Below are 19570 nucleotides of genomic sequence, written 5' to 3'. Positions count from 1 at the left end.
CTTCACTTTCCATCAAAATGAAGAATTCTATCATGTTATGGTAGCTGTTTCCAAAAGGACAAGATTATTAATTGTATAATATCAAATCAAGGATAGCATATTCTCTAGTTGTTTCCGCAACCATCCAGAAATTCATCTGTCACAGTATTGTTAGCACAATCTATATGATCCATGACTACTGTAGTACTCTTGTTACATGCATCGAGCTTCCAGTTTAATGCCATCTGTACATTACCAGGCCTGGTTGAAGGCCTATAGACAATCCCTACTTATGTTTCACACCCTTGTTGCTTCTTAGCTCCAGCCAGACTGATTCTACACCTAGATTTTCTGAGCCAACATCCTCCCTCACTACTGCACTGATTTCATCCCAGCTAAAATCACCACCATTCACCTTTTGGTTTTTGGCTGTAATTTCTAAATACTGGATACCTGTGGATATTTAGTTCCCGGACTCAGTCACCCTGCAGCCATGTGTCCATAATCACCATCATATAGCACCCATTTAATCTAATTTGCATTGTTAATTCACCCACCTTATTCAGTACATTCAGAAAATGCCTATAGACTTGGCTTAACTTTTTTTTAAATAATGGTCCCATTTGCTACCATGTTTCATCTGCATTCCACTTTTTACTTTCTACTATCTGTCCTTCACTTCATTCCCACTCGTACTTCCCCACTGAGTTTCTCATCCCCCACCACTCTAGTTTAAAACTTCCACATGAGCACTTAAATACCCTTACAAGGATTTTGGTCTGGTCCTGCTGCAGATTGGGACTAATTCTGGGGAAGACGGGACCTGTACAACGTCAAAGGAATCCGAATCTCTCTCCCCTACATCATCACTCCAGCCCACATTCATGGTCTATTCTCCTATTCCTGCTCTCGCTGGCAAGTGGCACCAGGAGTAATCCTGAGATGGTGCCCTGCTTTTAAAATTTATTACCTAGCTCCCTCCATTCAGGTCAAGTTTTGCGAAGGGTGGGGGTGGCTGACTGCCATGTGTGGTAGCGAGCAATAGTGAGAGAGCGCACCCATAGATCACTTTTATTAATTACTCTTATTAACAATATATTGATATAGTAAGAAGTCTCACAACACCAGGTTAAAGTCCAACAGGTTTAATTGGTAGCAAGAGCTATTCACCTGGTGTCCTGGTTGGACTTTAACCAGGTGCTGTGAGACTTCTCACTGTGCCCACCCCAGTCCAACGACAGCATCTCCACATGACTTATTGAAAGGATATTGCTTTGCTCAACGATTGTTTTCTTATTACCTCAATTTTTTTGTAATTCAGTTTGAAGCTCATCTTTCTGAAATTTCTCATCAGTGCCCTGAGGGGAAATAGAACGTGCCTCCCCCAGACAAGAAAGGTTGTAAAGCCTGGCTTTAACCATTTACAGTTTAACAATTACAAAGGGAGCCTTATCTCTCCCAAGTGTGTCCCAGGACCTCTTCCAAAGGAGTGATTACTCAGTCGTCTCCATCAAGTTCAAACCTCCTCTTACCTGTTCTACTCCACACTCCTATCCTTCCAAAATCTCATATCAACGGAGGCGGTTGGTGGCTTTAATGTCAATTTGCCTCCACAATTCGTGCATACACGAACCCTTACTCGACTCAGGTCCTGCCCTACGAAGGTGGTAATGGTGGGTTCAGGAGAATTTCAGCCATTTCTGGGTTTTTCCAAGATGGAGCGTCTTTCCATCTTGGTGAAAATCCAGGCCAAAGTGTTTAATTCTCCTGCCAACACTAACAATCCAACAGGGATTCTACATGGCGATGAGAAAAAGATTGGCAAGAACCCAAATAAACATTTTGTTTTGACACATTTGTTCCTTACCTCTGGTGCATTGTGAGTGACTGACTGACTTCTGTGGGTACTTCCATTCTTTTCTACAGGCCTTGCCTCAGCTGAAGACAAACAGAGATATTATGCATGTACCAATGGTGCAAACCTCCAAGGCAACGCAGCAACTGTTTCAACCCCAACCAAACACCGGCAGTATTTCCCAGTGAGAGTCCAAACACATTTCCCCGTCACACAATTAACTCTGCTTGTCCCTGAATTCTGTCAGAATGGGATTCCACAGGGACAGGCAGGCCTTCTCAGGCAAACTCAATATACCTCACCCAAGAGGCCACCTTTCCTTTGTCATGACCCAAGCAGTAAGGATGCCTGGCTGGTATTTCTTCCCTCAAACCCAGAGACAGATTGTGGTGTCTGTGCTGTTACCGAGGCAGTGATCAGGTAGCTCAGCACACAATGGGAATCAAATCAGGGATTTGGTGCCTGGTACAGCAGGTTTTAGGTTGCCCTGAAAGTCAGAAAATAATAAGTTCAAGTCCCATTCCAGACCCTTGAGAATATGACCTAGTGCACTACTGAGGGAATGCTGTCTTTTGGGTGAGGCATTAGCAGAGGTTAACAATCTCATGGCACTATTTAATTCGAAGAAGAGTAAGCGAGCTTTTCAAAAAAATCTTAGTCAATATTTATTCCTTAGCAACATAATTAAAACAAATGATTTACATTATTTATCTTCTTGCTGTGGGAGCTTCGAGAAAACTGGTTGCAGCATTATTATAACAATGAAAACACTTACTTTATTTGAAAGTACTTCATTTGATTTTAAAGTTAAGAATGCTATTTAAATGCAATTTTTTTCATATTAACCTCTCGGGTACGAAATCTGCGCTATGATTGCCACTGTCCACGTTCATGGCTGTGATCAGTTACAAGGGGCGCATAATCCTACTCATTCTCAACTCTGGACCGGCATGGCCATTGTGACAACAGGGATTGTCACACCCGCAAGTACTCGGTGAAACAGGATCCCCAACAGCTAAAAACTTACACACTCACTGCCCTGGCTCAAAAGCCAACACCAAAGGAAAATAAGTATCTTGAGTTTATATAGCAATTTTTAATGAATATATGGTGTGCTAAAGCCCCTTCCAGCCAATGAAATTATTTTTGAAATGTAGTCAATGTTGTAACATAAGGAACATGGCAGCCAATTTGCAGAGAGCAAGATCCCATTAGCAGAAATGAGATAGCAATGGGATAATCTGTTTGTTGGTTGAGGGAATAAATATCAGCCAGTTCACTAAGCAAAATTCCTCTGCTTGTCTTCCAATAATGGATGGACGTTTTTGTCAGAAGCAGGTACTTCTGACAATGAGAAGTCCCTCAGTATTAGATAGGAATAGTTGGATTTGAGCCCATAACCTGAGGAAGGAGAAAAGAGGATTTTTTGGAAGTCATGTTGGGCACTCTGCATCCAACTGAAGGCCTCTGATGGGCCTCAGGAGAGCCAGACACTGGCAAGTGTTCAGTCAGGTCTCACACATTGAAAATAGAGCGTGTTAAAGCACGATTGGCCTCAGAAGGGCTTACTTACCTTCCTGAGTCCGTGGTAGTAGCGCATCGCCGCCTGGTAGAGTCATGGGACCTGGGTAAGGGGGAGGAGCCATATAGTTCATTGTACAGTCTGTGGGAGGATATCCAGGATAAAATCCACCTGTAAGAATGAGAACAATATGTAAACAAATTGGCAAAAGGTAAGCACATCTCAGAATTGATCCCTGCTCTCAGTACAAGAAAGTACAAGTAAAGGAAGCTGGCCTCAGTCCTCCTGGAGGTGGGGATTACCACACCTGACCACCAGTTAGAAACCCCTACTGGCGTGGTATACACGTGTATCTGAACACTGAACGAGGACAAGATTAAAATTTGTTCTGATGATCACACAATGGTCCAACGTGATATTCTACAATTTTGCTCACAGAAGAATGACTAGTTCATCAGGGGACACAGGTTCCAACTAAATGTAAACCAATAAAAGGAATAAAAAAGTGGGAGGATGGAAACTGCAGAGGCCAAGAATTTTCATTACCATAGATACTTTACCCCCAAACCACCATTCTGTATGCTGAGTGTGACTATTAAAATATGGTGTGAGAGATGAAATTCATACTCACTCAGTGTCTGCACACGTCTGAACTACTTATTACCAATGGGATCTGTGCTAATTCCAGTCTCCCTAGCTCAGAGGCAAAGAGGTCAGCTGCACTTGTTAACCATATTAAAGCAAGAAAGACACTGGGCATGGAGGAAAATATGCCCCTAATAAAGAAAAGGCAACACATTTCCAGACAACAGAACATCTGATAAACTGTCTCGGGGGAGCAATGTGTCTGCAGGGCAGGGGTGTTCCATCTCAGCCACTTGGTTGGCATTCAATAATAGGGGCTGGCTGCAGTTGGACATCTTGCAGAGATAAGGATTAGTGATCACATTTCCTTTCACCTTTCCACAATAAGCAGGATAGTAGGAGTTTGTCACAGAGGAAAGCCTGACTTATCTTCTGCTCCAAATGTCTGAGTACCATTTATAAGAAATTGCATGCAAAGAAATAAGCGCCAGTAATGACATCAGCCATGAGTGATTAAAATGGTCAATGTAGAGGGATCTATTAATGATATATTTAAAAGATACACAGGAAGCTAAGCTTTTAATAAAATAATTCCTCAACGGAGTCAAGTAATGAATTGGTCAGGAAATCTTGTTCTGGGGAAGCATCGATTCAATAAACAAAAGTGTTCATTTCCAAAAGATTTTCAAGCATCTTGTGCTTACTCAAATCATTTTATCGTGTAACATACAACGTAGGAAGGATTTGCTTTGCAGGAAGTGCTACAGCCTGACACAGAGCGAGCAGAGACCCTCTGACCAGTAACAATAAAACAAGATCTTCGTAAAGGTGGAGGGTGAACTCACCCGGAGGTGGGGGTGGGTAGGCAAAGGTTACAGATGTTGGTGCACTGTAAGCTGGGGCTCCCATGGGTGATGCTATTCCACCCATACTGTGTGGCATGAAGGTGTAACCGAATCCTCCAACTGGGAGTTCACCCCTAGAGGCTGAGGGAGAATAACAAGAGAGCTTTTAGTAAACATCTGATCTCCCAATTATATTCAAAAATCAACCTTCAGTCTGATGTGCTAGGTGATTGACCAACATGTTAAAAACAGGAAATCCTGTCCAGACCCCACAGCCAATTTCAACTCTTTCAATAATAAAACAGTGAAATGGCACAGCTACAATTTCTCGGACTGCAAGACAGACACTCAGTGCCACCCAGCGACAGGCCCGTCCCGCACAGCGACAGGCCCGTCCCCGCCCCGCCCCGCACAGCGACAGGCCCGTCCCCCACCCCGCCCCGCACAGCGACGGGCCTGTCCCCACCCTGACTGTACGCCAATGCAGAGACAGCAGGAAAATATCATAATCAGGTGTGATGCTACTAGTGGGAATGGTGCCCATTTTCTCACACATTCCTATTTTACCAATTAAAAAAAAGACACGATTGGAAGCCCACCCAAGCCGTGTGAAATGTCTATTTTCGGTTTTTGCACAATCTAATTAGCGAGCTTCACTGTCAAACATCTCAGGTCACCTCCCTTAGCGACCCCATGCACTGTAACCAGGTCAGTCAGGAAATTATCTGATGTATAAAAGTTGCATTCAGGCGCTGGAGCAGAGAGGGTGAGCAAAAAAGCAAGTCTCTGCTTTCTAACTGCTCTGTGCTGCTCAGAGCAAGTTGTTTCATGAGGGGGGTTTTTTTTTTGAAGGAGGTTGTTGTTGATCACGTGGTCTGACTTCTGACTCACGCCACAGGGGCCACCCACTCTCGGTGTCTGTGAAATTGACAGCCACTTTACACTTGCACCTCCAGTGGAGATCTTTGTGGTATTTGTGTCAAGGAGGTCACGGATGTCCTGTATGCCCAAGCTGGCCACTACATTAAATTTGACCTGGACCTCACAGGAAGCCCAGGCTGCAGAATTCCCAACCATCAAATGTGCAGGGGGCTGTAGACTGCACTCCCATCACATTCAAGGCCTGGGCGAAGAATCCAGGAAGATTCACTGACAGAAAGGGCTTCCGCTCGAGCGTGCAATTGGTGTGTGACCATCAGCTGAACATCACCATGTCTGCTCCAGACACCCTGGCAGCGTGAATGACAACTTTATATTGCGGAGTTCTGATATCCCAGAGGTCTGACGAGGAGCCTAGGGTGCAGGGATGGTTTGTGGGGGACACGGGGTACCCACTTCAGAGGCATGTTGCCACCCGTTCAATAGAGGAGCGGTTCATAGGGCTCCTCAAAATGTGGTTCAGGTGCCCGGACCACTCTGGTGGTACCCTCCTACACAACCTCCACGTTCTCCTTGGAGGCTGACCAGCCAGACGTCGCTGCAGAGGCCACCCAGCAGGAGGCCGATGATGACGAAGAGCAACACCATCCAGGCGTTAGAGGGCTTGTGGCAGCAAGGGTCAGGCATGCCAGGGCAGCTCTGATCACCACGCGCTTTGGTCACCTGAGGCCTGTGCTGCTGCCTGTGGGTTCCATTTCCCACCCCACCCCAACTTGGAATTCTGTGACATTGTAACACCAGAGTGGTAGCCCTGAGTACGCTGTGTTAGCACGTTTGTGACAGGCAGGAGAGTGACGACAACTCGCTATGCATCATTGTGCTGACTCCTACGCGAGCTCTGCATGCATGCTGGCACCTGGGCCCACGTCCGGATGGTGGGTAAGGGAACGCTAAACTCCCATGCAGGCCCCCAGGGTGGGTGGGGAAGAATCTCTCGAGAGTTTTGGGATGCCATGGCAGATGCTGCAAGTCGCTGGCTACAGAATGTAGCCAGTGAATTATTTGAGTGTCTTGATTTTCTCAGCGGCAGTGCATTGAAGGACCTCCCCCTCCGACAGGAACGTGCAGGGTCCCTCCTGCGACTGTCGGGGTAAATACACTCCTGTTAGAGGCTAATTAGAGACAAGTTAGTCACAGATGTGGCGTGAAATGACATTTACTGTTGCCAATAATAATGCTTTCAAAATATAAAAACCATGCGAACGTGAGACTTTAGCGTTGCCCTTCACCCGTGCCATCTCAGCATTGCTACAACTTCTTAACCTTACGTGGTCTATCACTACATCCATCTTCCTCCATCGGATGTGGAGGGGGCCGGCTGCCTACCGCACCTGTGGTGCGCACGGCGATCGTGGAGGTCCTAGACCTCAAGGACACTGGTCGGTTTCCAGGTGCCAGGGATTTATCCATGACACCCCCTTCATCCCTCTGTCCCTGAGATGCCCCGGTGTCAGGAAGGGGGAAGACAGAAGGTGTAGACCCAATCACAGTCTCTTGGGGAGAAGGCCTTGGCACTTTGAGCCCTTCCTCCTCCCTCAGGGTTCCTGTGGGTCCCCGGGTCACTCCATGGGACGACGGCGATTCTGCAACGAGCTCCAGGAGCTTTCAATGCTGTCCTCCTGGATCTCCTGCAAGCTCTCGAGCCTCTCACCGTGGGCTGCAGAATCTCAGCTGTGGCCTGCTGTGACTGGGCCATGGCCTGTTGTAGCTCAGCCATCACTTGGACCGTGTCACTCATGGTGACGATTTCCTGTCCCAGGCTTTCCATCGAGGACACCACCCTTGCAGTGTTGGCCTGGAAACCAAGCAAGACAGGCAACAGCTGGTCTGCCTGAAAGCTCTGGGACTCCTCCACACAGCCTCGCAGTTGGTCCAAGCGTTGCTGTCAGCCCCTCCTACATTTCCCGGCTCTGTTGCCGCATCTCGAGCAGCTGAAGGAGAAGTGATCACATGTAGCCTGGGGTCAGCTGACTCCTTGCTTCTGGCAGGCCCCTGTGTGCCAGAGGCCTCGGACAGTTCCTCCTCCACCTGATGTATGTCAGCATACATCATGCGTGCCAAAGACTGACCCAGATATCTAACTTGACCCATCAACGAGAGAGTGTATCTGGGGTGGTGAGTTGTGAGGTGGAAGCTGACGTAAAACCGGAGCTGGCCTCGGAGGTCCCTTCATCCACTTCTTCTAAGGTGAATTCCGAGCTGTCAGGGATAGAATGGGTAGGAGCAACAATGGGGGCTGCGATGCCAGGTGGCCCAGGCGCACTGGGGCGCCTTCCTGCAACATAGGACACAAGGTTAAGTGCAAGGGAGGGAAACGGAATCTGGGCTGCATGCAACTTGAGATTTCTCCAACAAATGGAGGATTGGTAAGTGCTCACTTCTTTGCTCCAGCCTGACCATGCTGTCCTAATGGTCCGCATCCCTTTCTCTCTCACACAAATGCCAGTGCCCACTCCTCAAAGAGGGTGAGGACCTGGATCTCTGGCACACCACCCTGTGTCTTCGCCCTCTCTTGGCGATTATGGGCATTCTTATCCTGTGGGGACAGAAGGAGCCATGTGAAGTCTGATGGCATGAGTCCTGGAGGGTATCAGGGTGTGGCCCTGAGAGCAATGGTTGTGATACTCTTGGGGGCAGGATTTGTGCCTCCGTGATGATCAGGGGCGGATGAGACAGAGGGTCATGTCAGTCAGCCGTCAGGGTGGGGTGGGTGAGGGGCAGGCTGAATCTGGTGTGGGATTCTGTCAGTAAAGCTGTTTTTATCTCCGCTTTAGAACATAGAACATAGAACATTACAGCGCAGAACAGGCCCTTCGGCCCACGATGTTGCGCCGACCAGTTACAAAAACAATGACCCACTAGCCTATACCAATCCCTTTTCGTCCATAAACCTATCCAGAGATCTCTTAAACGCCCCCAAACTAGACGCATTTACAACTGCAGCAGGCAGGGCATTCCAATCCCTCACCACCCGCTGGGTAAAGAACCTACCCCTGACATCCGTCCTGTAGCTACCCCCCCTTAATTTAAAGCCATGCCCCCTCGTGCTAGCTTTCTCCATCCGAGGAAAAAGGCTATCACTATCCACCCTATCTAAACCTCTAATCATCTTATATGTTTCAATAAGATCCCCTCTTAGCTGCCTTCTTTCCAACGAAAACAACCCTAGATCCCTCAGTCTCTCCTCATAGGACCTCCCCACCATACCAGGCAACATCCTAGTAAACCTCCTCTGCACCCTCTCCAACGCCTCCACATCCTTCTTGTAATGCGGGGACCAGAACTGCACACAGTACTCCAAGTGCGGCCGCACCAGAGTAGTGTACAGTTGCAACATTACACTGCGACTCCTAAATTCAATCCCCCTACCAATAAACGCCAAGACACCGTACGCCTTCTTGACAACCTTATCTACTTGATTCCCAACTTTCAGGGATCTATGTACACACACACCTAGATCCCTCTGTTCATCCACACTATTCAAAGTCCTCCCGTTAGCCCTATACTCGACACATCTGTTGCTCCTACCAAAGTGAATTACCTCACACTTCTCCGCATTAAATTCCATCCGCCACCTTTCTCTGTGCAGTTTGCGGCTCCAATCTGAGCTGCCAGCTGGCTGGGGAAATTAAGCCCTGCCCACTTCCTCTAGCAGCCAGAAACAGTCTAGCCCATATTTTCAAAGACAGAGTGCATATGATTGGGTGTGAAAACTCGTGAAAAAACAGATCAGGAACTCTGCCCTTTTCACACTAGCTGAAATTTAGAAAAAAACTTGAGTTACTCCATATTTTATTGGAAACAGCAAATGTTAGATTAAAAATAGAATCAGACCACATCATTGATGTCTGGCCAGATATGAACAAATTGGTCTTCAGCTGGGACATTAAACTCAGTTCAGGTAATCTGATCACACTGTCCAAAGCTAGATACTGCTTAATAAGCTCTCACTTCCACAGCAACTTTCACAACCCCAGGATATTCCGATGAATCTTATGGTCAATGTGTAGTACTGTTGTAATACAGGAAGCACACAAGTGATTGCTTATAGTAAGGTCCAACAAACAGCGACATGATAAATGGCCAGATAATCTATTTTTAGTAATAAATATTGCCCAAGGATCCGGCAATTACACCCCTTCATTGAAGTAGTGTCACAAGATCCTTTATAGCCATCCGAGAGGTGAGACAAGGCCCTGATTAGTGACTCATCTGAAAGACAGCACTTCTGACAGTGCAGCAGTCCCTTAGTTACATTCTAGAGTCAGTCTAAATTAGCCATGATCTTATTGAATGGCGAGGCAGGCTCGAAGGGCTAGATGGCCTACTCCTGCTCCTATTTCTCATGTTCTTATGTTCTTAAATTATGTGCCAAGGTCTATGGATTCTGATTTGAAATTACAACCTTCTGACGCAGAGGCAAGAATGCTACTCAATAAGTCAGAACTGACACTGCGAATGGATGTGTAGTCCTGGTCTCATTGAGTATCTGACTGATAGCCCTCCCCGCAGGATCCAGAACCCCAGCAACAGCCAACAGCTTTAGAAGAATTAAGGGACAAAATACAAACGCAGCAAAAGCACGCAGAATAAGTACAGTCAGAACTGAGGGGCCATAAGGAACAGAGCTGAAACCTTCACGGTGGGTGAGTGAGTGAGTGAAGTCCTACCTTGTGATGCTGTCCGTAACATCAGCTGTCCAAATTCAATGGCTCCCCCACTGGTGAAGGTAAGTCTAAATGTTGCAGAGCCTTCCCACCCTCCTGTGGGAGAGAAAGGCAGTTAGACTGGAGGAGTGGAAAGCCAGAAATTCTTCAAAGTTTCTCTGATTCTATCAGACCAAATTCTAAACCTTTATGACTGTTTACTCCCACTCAACCCAACATTTAGGGGCAGAAAACAAACCTGGCATTATTTCAGTGATTATCTAACCACATCCCATTTCACACCTACCCATTCTATCACCATATCCCTCACCTTCCAGCACAACCCACCCCAAACCCCTCTCTCCCGTCCACCTGACTGGACTCTGTCTGATCAATGTCTCTCCTGTTAAATTACCCACCTGATGAAAATGCTTCAAATCTCCAATCACACACACACACACACACACACACACACACAACCCCCCCCCCCCCCCCCCCGCCCTCAAAGGTTTCAAATTCTAGCGTAGTCAGGCTGGGAGACAATTAAGAGTTAGAAATGATACAGAATCAGGTGGGGTCAGGAAAATATAAAGTGGTCTAAATTTGCAGTGCATGTATACGCACACAAACATAGTTAATAAAGTTCTTAAGCTGAATTTAAAGTTAATTTATATTAATCACAAGTAGGCTTACATTCACACTGTAATGAAGTTACTGTGAAAATCCCACACTCCAGCGCTTGTTTTGGGTACAGTGAAGGAAAATTTAGCATGGCCAATCTACCTAACCTGTACATCTTTGTGAGAAGTCTCCGGAGCACTCAGGAAATCCACATAAACACGGGGAGAATGTGCAACTCCACAGAGTGACCCAAACTGGGAATCGAACCCCGGGTCCCTTACACCAAGGCAGCAGTGCTAACCTCTGTAGTCAACAAGGGTGTTATTGAAGAGGGGATTAAAAAAAAAGGCTGACAGTACATAAAACGGATTCACTGTGAACCTGGAATCATAGGCGTAGATGTAGGCCGAGATTCTGTAAATGAACTTTCTTCTTCCTCTCCCATAGCAGAGTCAACTGGTGAACCTTGAACCTCAGGAACAACTTCCTGGTGAACGTCAACAGCAGCACTATCCTCTGTCATGTTATCAATAATGGTTGCTGATTCCAAAACCATTTCTGACCCCAGGTCATGCTGCAACGGAATACGGTTTTGGTATCTGCAAACAACTTTTCTGTTTCAGTCTCACGACCCAAGATACTGGACCACTTTAGTTCAAAGTTATTCCTAGTAACTTTTGCTTACTGTCAAAGTTCCTGATGTAAACTTGATCATCCAGTTTGAGCTGCCTTTCGGTGTCCCTACTTCTCCTTTCCTGGTCTCCTGCTCTGAGATCCAGGTGAAACTTCAGCCTTCTACCTAACAACAATTCTGCTGGAATTCAGAGCCCAGTTGTGGATTGTCGGAATGATACGACACTGGAATAAAAAGCTGGAGAGCTTTGTTCCCAAATTATCAATCCCTCCTTCAGAGTTTGAACTGCTTACTCCAGACAATTTACTCCGCCAGGCAAAAGGCGGGGAATTATAGGCCGGTTAGTTTAACGTCTGTGGTAGGTAAAATGTTAGAATCTGTCATTAAGCAGGAAATTGCGAGGCATCTTGAAGGGAATTGCTTGATAGGGCGGACGCAACACGGTTTCATTAAAGGGAAGTCGTGTCTGACAAATTTACTGGAGTTCTATGAGGATGTGTCTAGGGCAGTGGATAGAGGAGAGCCGGTGGATGTGGTCTTTCTGGATTTTCAGAAGGCGTTTGACAAGGTACCTCACAAGAGGTTATTGCAGAAGGTCAGGGGACATGGAGTTGGGGGTAGGGTGTTAGCGTGGATAGAGGATTGGTTGTCAAATAGGAGGCAGAGAGTGGGGGTCAATGGGTGCTATTCGGATTGGCGGATGGTGACTAGTGGGGTGCCCCAGGGGTCAGTGCTGGGGCCTCAGCTATTTACCATTTATATAGATGATCTGGAGGAGGGAACCGAGTGCAGGGTGTCGAAATTTGCTGATGACACCAAGATTGGGGGAACGGCAAATTGTGCGGAGGGTGTGGAGAGTCTGCAGAAGGATCTAGATAGGCTGGGCGAATGGGCCAGGAAATGGCAAATGGAATTTAATGTTGGCAAGTGTGAGGTGGTCCACTTTGGTAGGAAGAATGGTAGGAAGGACTATTACTTACGTGGCGAAAAACTGCAGCAGGCGACGGTGCAGAGGGACCTCGGGGTCCTTGTGCATGAGTCGCAAAAACCCAGCTTGCAGGTGCAGCAGGTGGTCAGGAAGGCGAATGGGATGCTGGCCTTCATAGCGAGGGGGATTGAATATAAAAGTAGGGAGGTCTTGCTGCAGCTGTATAGGGCATTGGTGAGGCCGCAGCTGGAGTACCGTGTGCAGTTTTGGGCGCCGCACCTGCGCAAGGATATTTTGGCCCTGGAGGGAGTGCAGAGGAGGTTTACTAGGCTGATACCGGAGTTGAGGGGATTGAGCTATGAGGAGAGGCTGAATAAACTAGGCTTGTACTCGTTAGAGTTTAGAAGAATGAGGGGAGATCTCATTGAGACGTATAAGATGATGAATGGGATGGATAGGATAGAGGTGGAGAGACTCTTCCCGCTCAAAAAAGACAGTAGGACTAGGGGGCACAGCCTCAAGATAAAGGGGAGGCGGTTTAGAACGGAGTTGAGGAGGAACTTCTTCACTCAAAGGGTGGTGAATCTCTGGAATTCTCTGCCCGTTGAAGTGGTGGAGGCTGCCTCGCTAAATATTTTTAAGAAGCGGGTTGATGGGTTTTTGATAAGAGAAGGGATTGAGGGTTATGGGGAGAGGGCGGGAAAGTGGAACTGAGCCACGACAGATCAGCCATGATCTTATTGAATGGCGGGGCAGGCTCGAAGGGCTAGATGGCCTACTCCTGCTCCTATTTCTTATGTTCTTATGTTCTTATGTTCTTACAATTTGAAGTCTGGTGAAACAGCGCAGTACATATATGGCACACACCATTCTTCTGTAACAATTCTTGAAAGAATTCACTTGTAAACATACTGCCGTTATCTGAAATGAGTGAATCTAGCAAACCAAAGATTTCACAGGGCTTCTCAATTCTCACAGAAGCTGTAACATTATTCACGTGTGCTCCCAACTATTTGAATGTGAACAACAGCTAAAAACATGTGATTCATGAAAAGTCCTCTAAAGTCCAAATGAATTCTGTACCACTGCCAATACAGCCACTCTTGGCCCCCCACTCCCCTGCAGTGTGCATCCATCCTGCACACTACATCACAATATAGTTGGCCATCCCTGCAGAGATCTCTTCACTTGAGACCTGATAGGATCTCTATCCATCCACTGCTTACTCTGTTAGCACTCACTGGAGATTGGGCAAGTCTCTAGCAAGAAAATCGTCACAGGAGGAGGATGCAATACCTTGGACGACAAATCTGATAAAGGGAGATGGCTGAACATATTCACATTTGTATGGTCTTTCCCTGCTCTGTACACAATATTGCGCTGATATTCAACTTACTATCGTCACATGTATTAATAGAGTAAAAAGTACTGTTTCTTGAACGCTATACAGACAAAGCATACCATACATCAGAGAAGGAAATGAGAGAGTGCAGAATGCAGTGTTACAGTCTTAGCTAGGGTATGGAGAAAGATCAGCTTAATGCAAGGTAAGTCCATTCAAAAGTCTGACAGCAGCAGGGAAGAAGCTGTTCTTGAGTCGGGTGGTGCGTGACCTCAGGCTTTTGGATCTTTTTCCCAATGGAAGAAGGTGGGAGAGAGAATGTCCAGGGTGTGTAAAGTCCTTGATTATGCTGGCTGCTTTTCTGAGGCAGTAGGAAGCATAGATAAAGTCAATGGATGGGAGGCTCATTTGCATGACAGACTGGGCTTCATTCATGACTCTTTGTAGTTTCTCGCTGACTTGGACAGAGCAGGAGCCATACCAAGCTGTGATACAACCAGAAAGAATGTTTTCTATGTTACATCTGTAAAAGTTGGAGACTTGTAGCTGACATGCCAAATTTCCTCAGTCTCCTGAGAAAGTAGAAGTATTGGTGGGCTTTCTTAACTATAGGGCGGCACGGTAGCACACAGGGCGGCACGGTGGCACAGTGGTTAGCACTGCTGCTTCACAGCTCCAGGGTCCTGGGTTCAATTCCCGGCTCGGGTCACTGTCTGTGTGGAGTTTGCACATTCTCCTTGTGTCTGCGTGGGTTTCCTCTGGTTTCCTCCCACAGTCCAAAGATGTGCGGGTTAGGGTGATTGGTATGGAGAGTCCAGGAAAGATTGTTAGTGATCCAGACACCAAGAAACTTCAAACTCTCGACCATTTCTGCTTCATCCCTATTGACGTAGATAGGGGCATGCCTTCCACTATGCTTCCTGAAGTCGATGATAAGCTGACAACATAAGCACCTAGTATTGTATTCTTGCTGAGGCCATGGAAAGAATACATTTTGACTCCCTGAAAAGACTCATCAACAGCTTGCAGTCAGTATATATGGAGTTTCTTTTACCTCAAGAACAACAGCTAGGTCCTCTTTGTCCAACTGTGACAATTTCGGCATATGGCAGCATTCTAGATAGAAAACTGATGGGTTTTTCAGAAGTGACCTCCATTAGATGTAAAGGTATCGCCCTCACACTGTAGGCTGAGGCATCACATGACAGGATAAGTTCTTGTCTGGATCAAAATGGATTACACAGTAAGAAGGCTCACAACACCATTTGGTAGCAAACGCCACTAGCTTTCGGAGCGCTGTTCCTTCATCGGGTGAGTGGGGAGTTGGCGCTTGCTAACAAATAAACCTGTTGGACTTTAACTTGGTGTTGTAAGACTTCTTACTGCGTTTACCTCAGTCCAACGCCAGCATCTCCACATCAAAATGGATTAGCAGATTAGCCAATTGCAGCAGTACTTTCACATCTTTGAATGCCTTCTGTGTGGATTCCAATTTCCTCCTTTTTTGTGTAGGAGTAGGTACAGGGGGACAAACACTATACCCGACTGGTAAAACCAAAGCCCAAAAATGACCTGAGCTCTGACACATTCCTGGGCTCTAGCGCTTCCTTAATGGCTCTAATTTCCCCCTCCATGGGAGATGAGCCTGTACAGTGACTCTACGCTCTAGACACTCTACACTTTGAGAATGGAAAATACAATTCCTTCCCTTCAGATGCAGTCCTATCTCTGAAAACCTTTCTAAACCTTGATCCAAATTGCTGAGATGCTCCTCCTCAGTCTTTCCTGTAATTAAGATGTCATCCAGGTAGACTGCAACCTGAGGAATGCCTTACAACAGGTTGCCCATCACCCTTCGAAAGATCAACAGACTGGAGGATATGCCCAAAACCAAACAATTGTACTTGAACCACCCTTAACATGTGCTGATAGTCACATACAGCATTGAACCTTCCCCTAGCAAGAGTTGTTGATAGAGCTCATGTCCAGTTTGGAAAATACCTTGCTTCCCTCCAGAGTTGAAAACAAATCTTCCAACCGAGGTTATGGATAAGCATCCAACTTGGAAGCCTGGTTAATGGTGAGCCTGTAGTCGCCACATATATGCATCAATTTTTAAGGACAGGAACGATTCGAGATACCCACACAGAAAACTTAATAGGCTCAGCGATTCCAAACCTTTGCAGCAGTTCCAACCCCACCTCCACTTTCCTTCTCATGGAATAGGGCACTGTTCTGGGCTTGAAAATGCTGGTAGCCACCAGAGGATCTATATACAACTGTAATGTCCTCAGCTCATTCTTGAGCACGTCCAGATACTTCTTAACATCCTTGGTCACTTTTGTTTGATCTCACCCCATTTTACCTCTTCCCTTTGACCACAAGGAGGTGTGCCCTTGCTTATTGTACGCAATATGGACCTCCAATGCCCCAAGCAATGGAACAGACTCCCAAGCGTACATCCAAAGTTTGATTTTTGCTGGAGGAGTAAGTACTGGTGCAAGGTTACAGTCCCACGTCAACTTGTAGGTCTCTTTACTAATTGCGGATGCAGAGGATCCTGTGTTTACCTCCATCTTCATTTGCTTTGCATCCACCACCAGTGTGGTTTAGCTCACGCCTCATTCACATTAACCATGTTGTTAGTATATTCCTCTGTCCACTCCAAGCTTTCCACGTGATGCGTAGCTGCGTAAAGCTTCCTCAGATTTAAATTTTCTTGCTCAGCCTTTGCCTTCGCATCCCTCTTATAGCATCAGTAACAAACTACGTCTATAAATTTGAAATGATTGGCATGGTGTGGCCCTTCACACCTAAAACACTATTACTTTCACCTTCCTGCTTGCAGCTTCTTTCTGTACATGGTCCAGTGCCCCTGCCCGGGCACCACCATTAGCCATCTGAATATTTTTAACATTGCTGGCAGCCATCTCCATGCCCTGAGAATTTTCTAAAGCCTTCTTATAACTCAGTGTAACTTCCCCCAACAACTGAAGCTGAATGGTGTCCTCATTAATGCTGCAGGCCAACCTATCTCTGATTTTGGAGCAGTGTTTGAAGATATGCTCACAGTGTTCTGAAAGCTGGCATAATTCTGTCAAAGCTAGCTACAGATTGACCTGCTTTTTGAAAATGGCTATGAAATTTTAATCTTTGTACAATTACCAAGGGCTTCAGATTATGGTGATTCTCGACCAGAGCAACTAAATCTGCAAATAAAATCTCCTGATTTCTTCAATGTACAAGTCTTCGTCCCACACACGAGGAGAATCAAGTACTGCTTCACCTCAACTTCTATTTGCTGAAGAGAGATGCTGCACCCTCTCCACATATTCAGCCATCCTTGATTCTCTCATCAAACTCTCCGATTGCTCCAAACAAAGCCATGGTGCTGCTAACTTGACATTCCGTTGAATAAATTCATGATGTAAACTAGCTACTCAGTGTATGCAACCTCATGTTACCACGCTAAACATCGAAAAACTCTTGCTTTTCTTGACATTTTTTCCTCATTGCCAATGTAAAGTGGGAATGAGACCACAAGTAAGGTAGTTGAATACACTGTTTAAAGAATGATTGTCTTTATATAAATAAATATATACCCCCACTTCCAAAATTCCATGTTTGAACCATTCCAGTTGTGCTTATTCCACTGTCACAGAATCAGCACAGCCCTGACCAGGATAAATGATACTAACTGGAGCCATAACCCACCTCTTCATCAGCTTCTTCAGAAGGAACTCTTCAAACTACAGCTAATAAAACAACAAAAACAATAAAATAACAACAACAAAACTTACTCCAACTTATAAAATCAAAGAAAAGGTTTAATAAAAAGACATTACTCCAAACTTGGGGCCTTGACTGGGCCACTCCAAGCTACCCACAATTCTACATTGTTCCTTATTTATAGTGAATCAGTTGGTCAGCTGACTATTACATCACTGTGATCATTACCATGTTTTACTGGGTCAGCTGATCCTTACATCTTCTTCCCATTATATCCAATACAAATTTGTCACTGGTTACATTCTAACATTCACTACAATTGATCACATCTTAGAAATCATAGAAACCCTCTTTCTTCAACATTTCTCTTCCCTGGTCAAGTCAAGTGAAGCTGCCCAAAACTGATCCCATTCATGGCAACAGAATCTCCTGCAATGGCTTCTTATCCCACTCAATTATCTCCACGAATCTATCCTCCTCTTCCTTCCCTGCATGTTGGCCCTAGGTAACATTATAAGAACATAAGAAATAGGAGCAGGAGTAGGCCATCTAGCCCTTTGAGCCTGCCCCGCCATTCAATAAGATCATGGCTGATCTGTCATGGCTCAGTTCCACATTCCCGCCCTCTCCCCATAACCCTTAATCCCCTCGCTTATCAAAAACCCATCAACCCGCATCTTAAAAATATTTAGCGAGGCAGCCTCCACCACCTCAACGGGCAGAGAATTCCAGAGATTCACCACCCTTTGAGTGAAGAAGTTCCTCCTCAACTCCGTTCTAAACCGCCGCCGCCCCCCACCCCCCCCTCCTTTATCTTGAGGCTGTGCCCCCTAGTCCTACTGTCCTTTCTGAGCGGGAAGAGTCTCTCCACCTCTATCTTATCCATCCCATTCATCATCTTATATGTCTCAATGAGATCTCCCCTCATTCTTCTAAACTCTAACGAGTACAAGCCTAGTTTATTCAGCCTCTCCTCATAGCTCAACCCCCTCAACTCTGGTATCAGCCTAGTAAACCTCCTCTGCACTCCCTCCAAGGCCAAAATATCCTTGCGGAAGTATGGCAACCAAAACTGCACACAGTACTCCAGCTGCGGCCTCACCAATGCCCTATTATCTGGAGACAGGCAGTCAAGTTCCACATATATATGAATGATATCCAGCTCTCCCTCTTCACCAATTCTGCTGACCTCTCCATAGCCTCTTATCAGCTAGTTGGTCCTCCCTTGGAGGAGGTGATATTATTTTGAGTTAACTAACCCAAGAGGAAATCCAGTGAAAGGTCGATTTGCCAACCCAGTGCAGGGTCCAGTGAGGGGCAGTGCATTAACCTAGTCCTGGATTTGGTGAAATGAGTGTCCTAACACACTGCACAATCCAGTGAGACAGTGGTGTGCTAACCCATTGCTGGATCTCATGATAGCACATTAACCCAGAAATGATCTCATCATCACTCATTTCTGCTTCCAGTCCATTCAAATAAAAGAGTTGAAGAATTTTAGTTTCTCATAATATATACACAAGAGAATCATTGGAATATTTGCTTTACTCCCACGTACCATTTGGCTCAGCATTGATGGTTCCTTTGATGTAATTTGCCCCAAGCACTGGCTGCTTGATCTCACAGCCCTTCATCAGGTAAAATGGCATTGTGAAGGATTTCAGTGCCTCTTTGCTATCTTTTGCCACAAATACTACCTGCAAAGTACAGAAACAGGACAGCAAGGTGGCATTGGACATAACAAGCACAAACAAATGCATCCAGGTATTCCTGTACAGGCTTGTCACTGCTGGACAGGATTGTTTCACTGAATGTTTGTCACAACTGGGGCCACGTTAAACAGCATGGTACATACTGGTGGGCACAGTTCTGGTAATTACAGATCTATCACTAAGTATAACGTATGTAGTTAAGAAACCACTTTCAAAGCAAGAGAAGACTGTAA

The 19570-nt window shown here is 46.0% G+C and overlaps 1 protein-coding gene across 2 annotated transcripts in view; it reads right to left on the bottom strand.

Annotated features, from left to right (window-relative positions):
* Nucleotides 1-19570, bottom strand: part of LOC145356508 (WW domain-binding protein 2-like) — a 36132-nt gene that overhangs the window by 5245 nt on the left and 11317 nt on the right. For both annotated transcript variants that reach the window (XM_080209236.1, XM_080209237.1), the window contains exons 3-7: nucleotides 19184-19322; nucleotides 10396-10488; nucleotides 4787-4927; nucleotides 3408-3527; nucleotides 1847-1917 (exon numbers count right to left, since the gene is read on the bottom strand). In XM_080209236.1, the coding sequence (XP_080065362.1) occupies nucleotides 1847-1917; nucleotides 3408-3527; nucleotides 4787-4927; nucleotides 10396-10488; nucleotides 19184-19322 (564 nt within the window). The remainder of the gene's footprint in view (nucleotides 1-1846; nucleotides 1918-3407; nucleotides 3528-4786; nucleotides 4928-10395; nucleotides 10489-19183; nucleotides 19323-19570) is intronic.

The sequence above is a fragment of the Carcharhinus amblyrhynchos genome, chromosome 21 (assembly GCF_965287045.1).
Source record: "Carcharhinus amblyrhynchos chromosome 21, sCarAmb.v2.hapA, whole genome shotgun sequence".
NCBI classification, from domain to species: Eukaryota; Metazoa; Chordata; class Chondrichthyes; order Carcharhiniformes; family Carcharhinidae; genus Carcharhinus; species Carcharhinus amblyrhynchos.
This window is presented reverse-complemented; position numbering and strand designations above follow the sequence as displayed.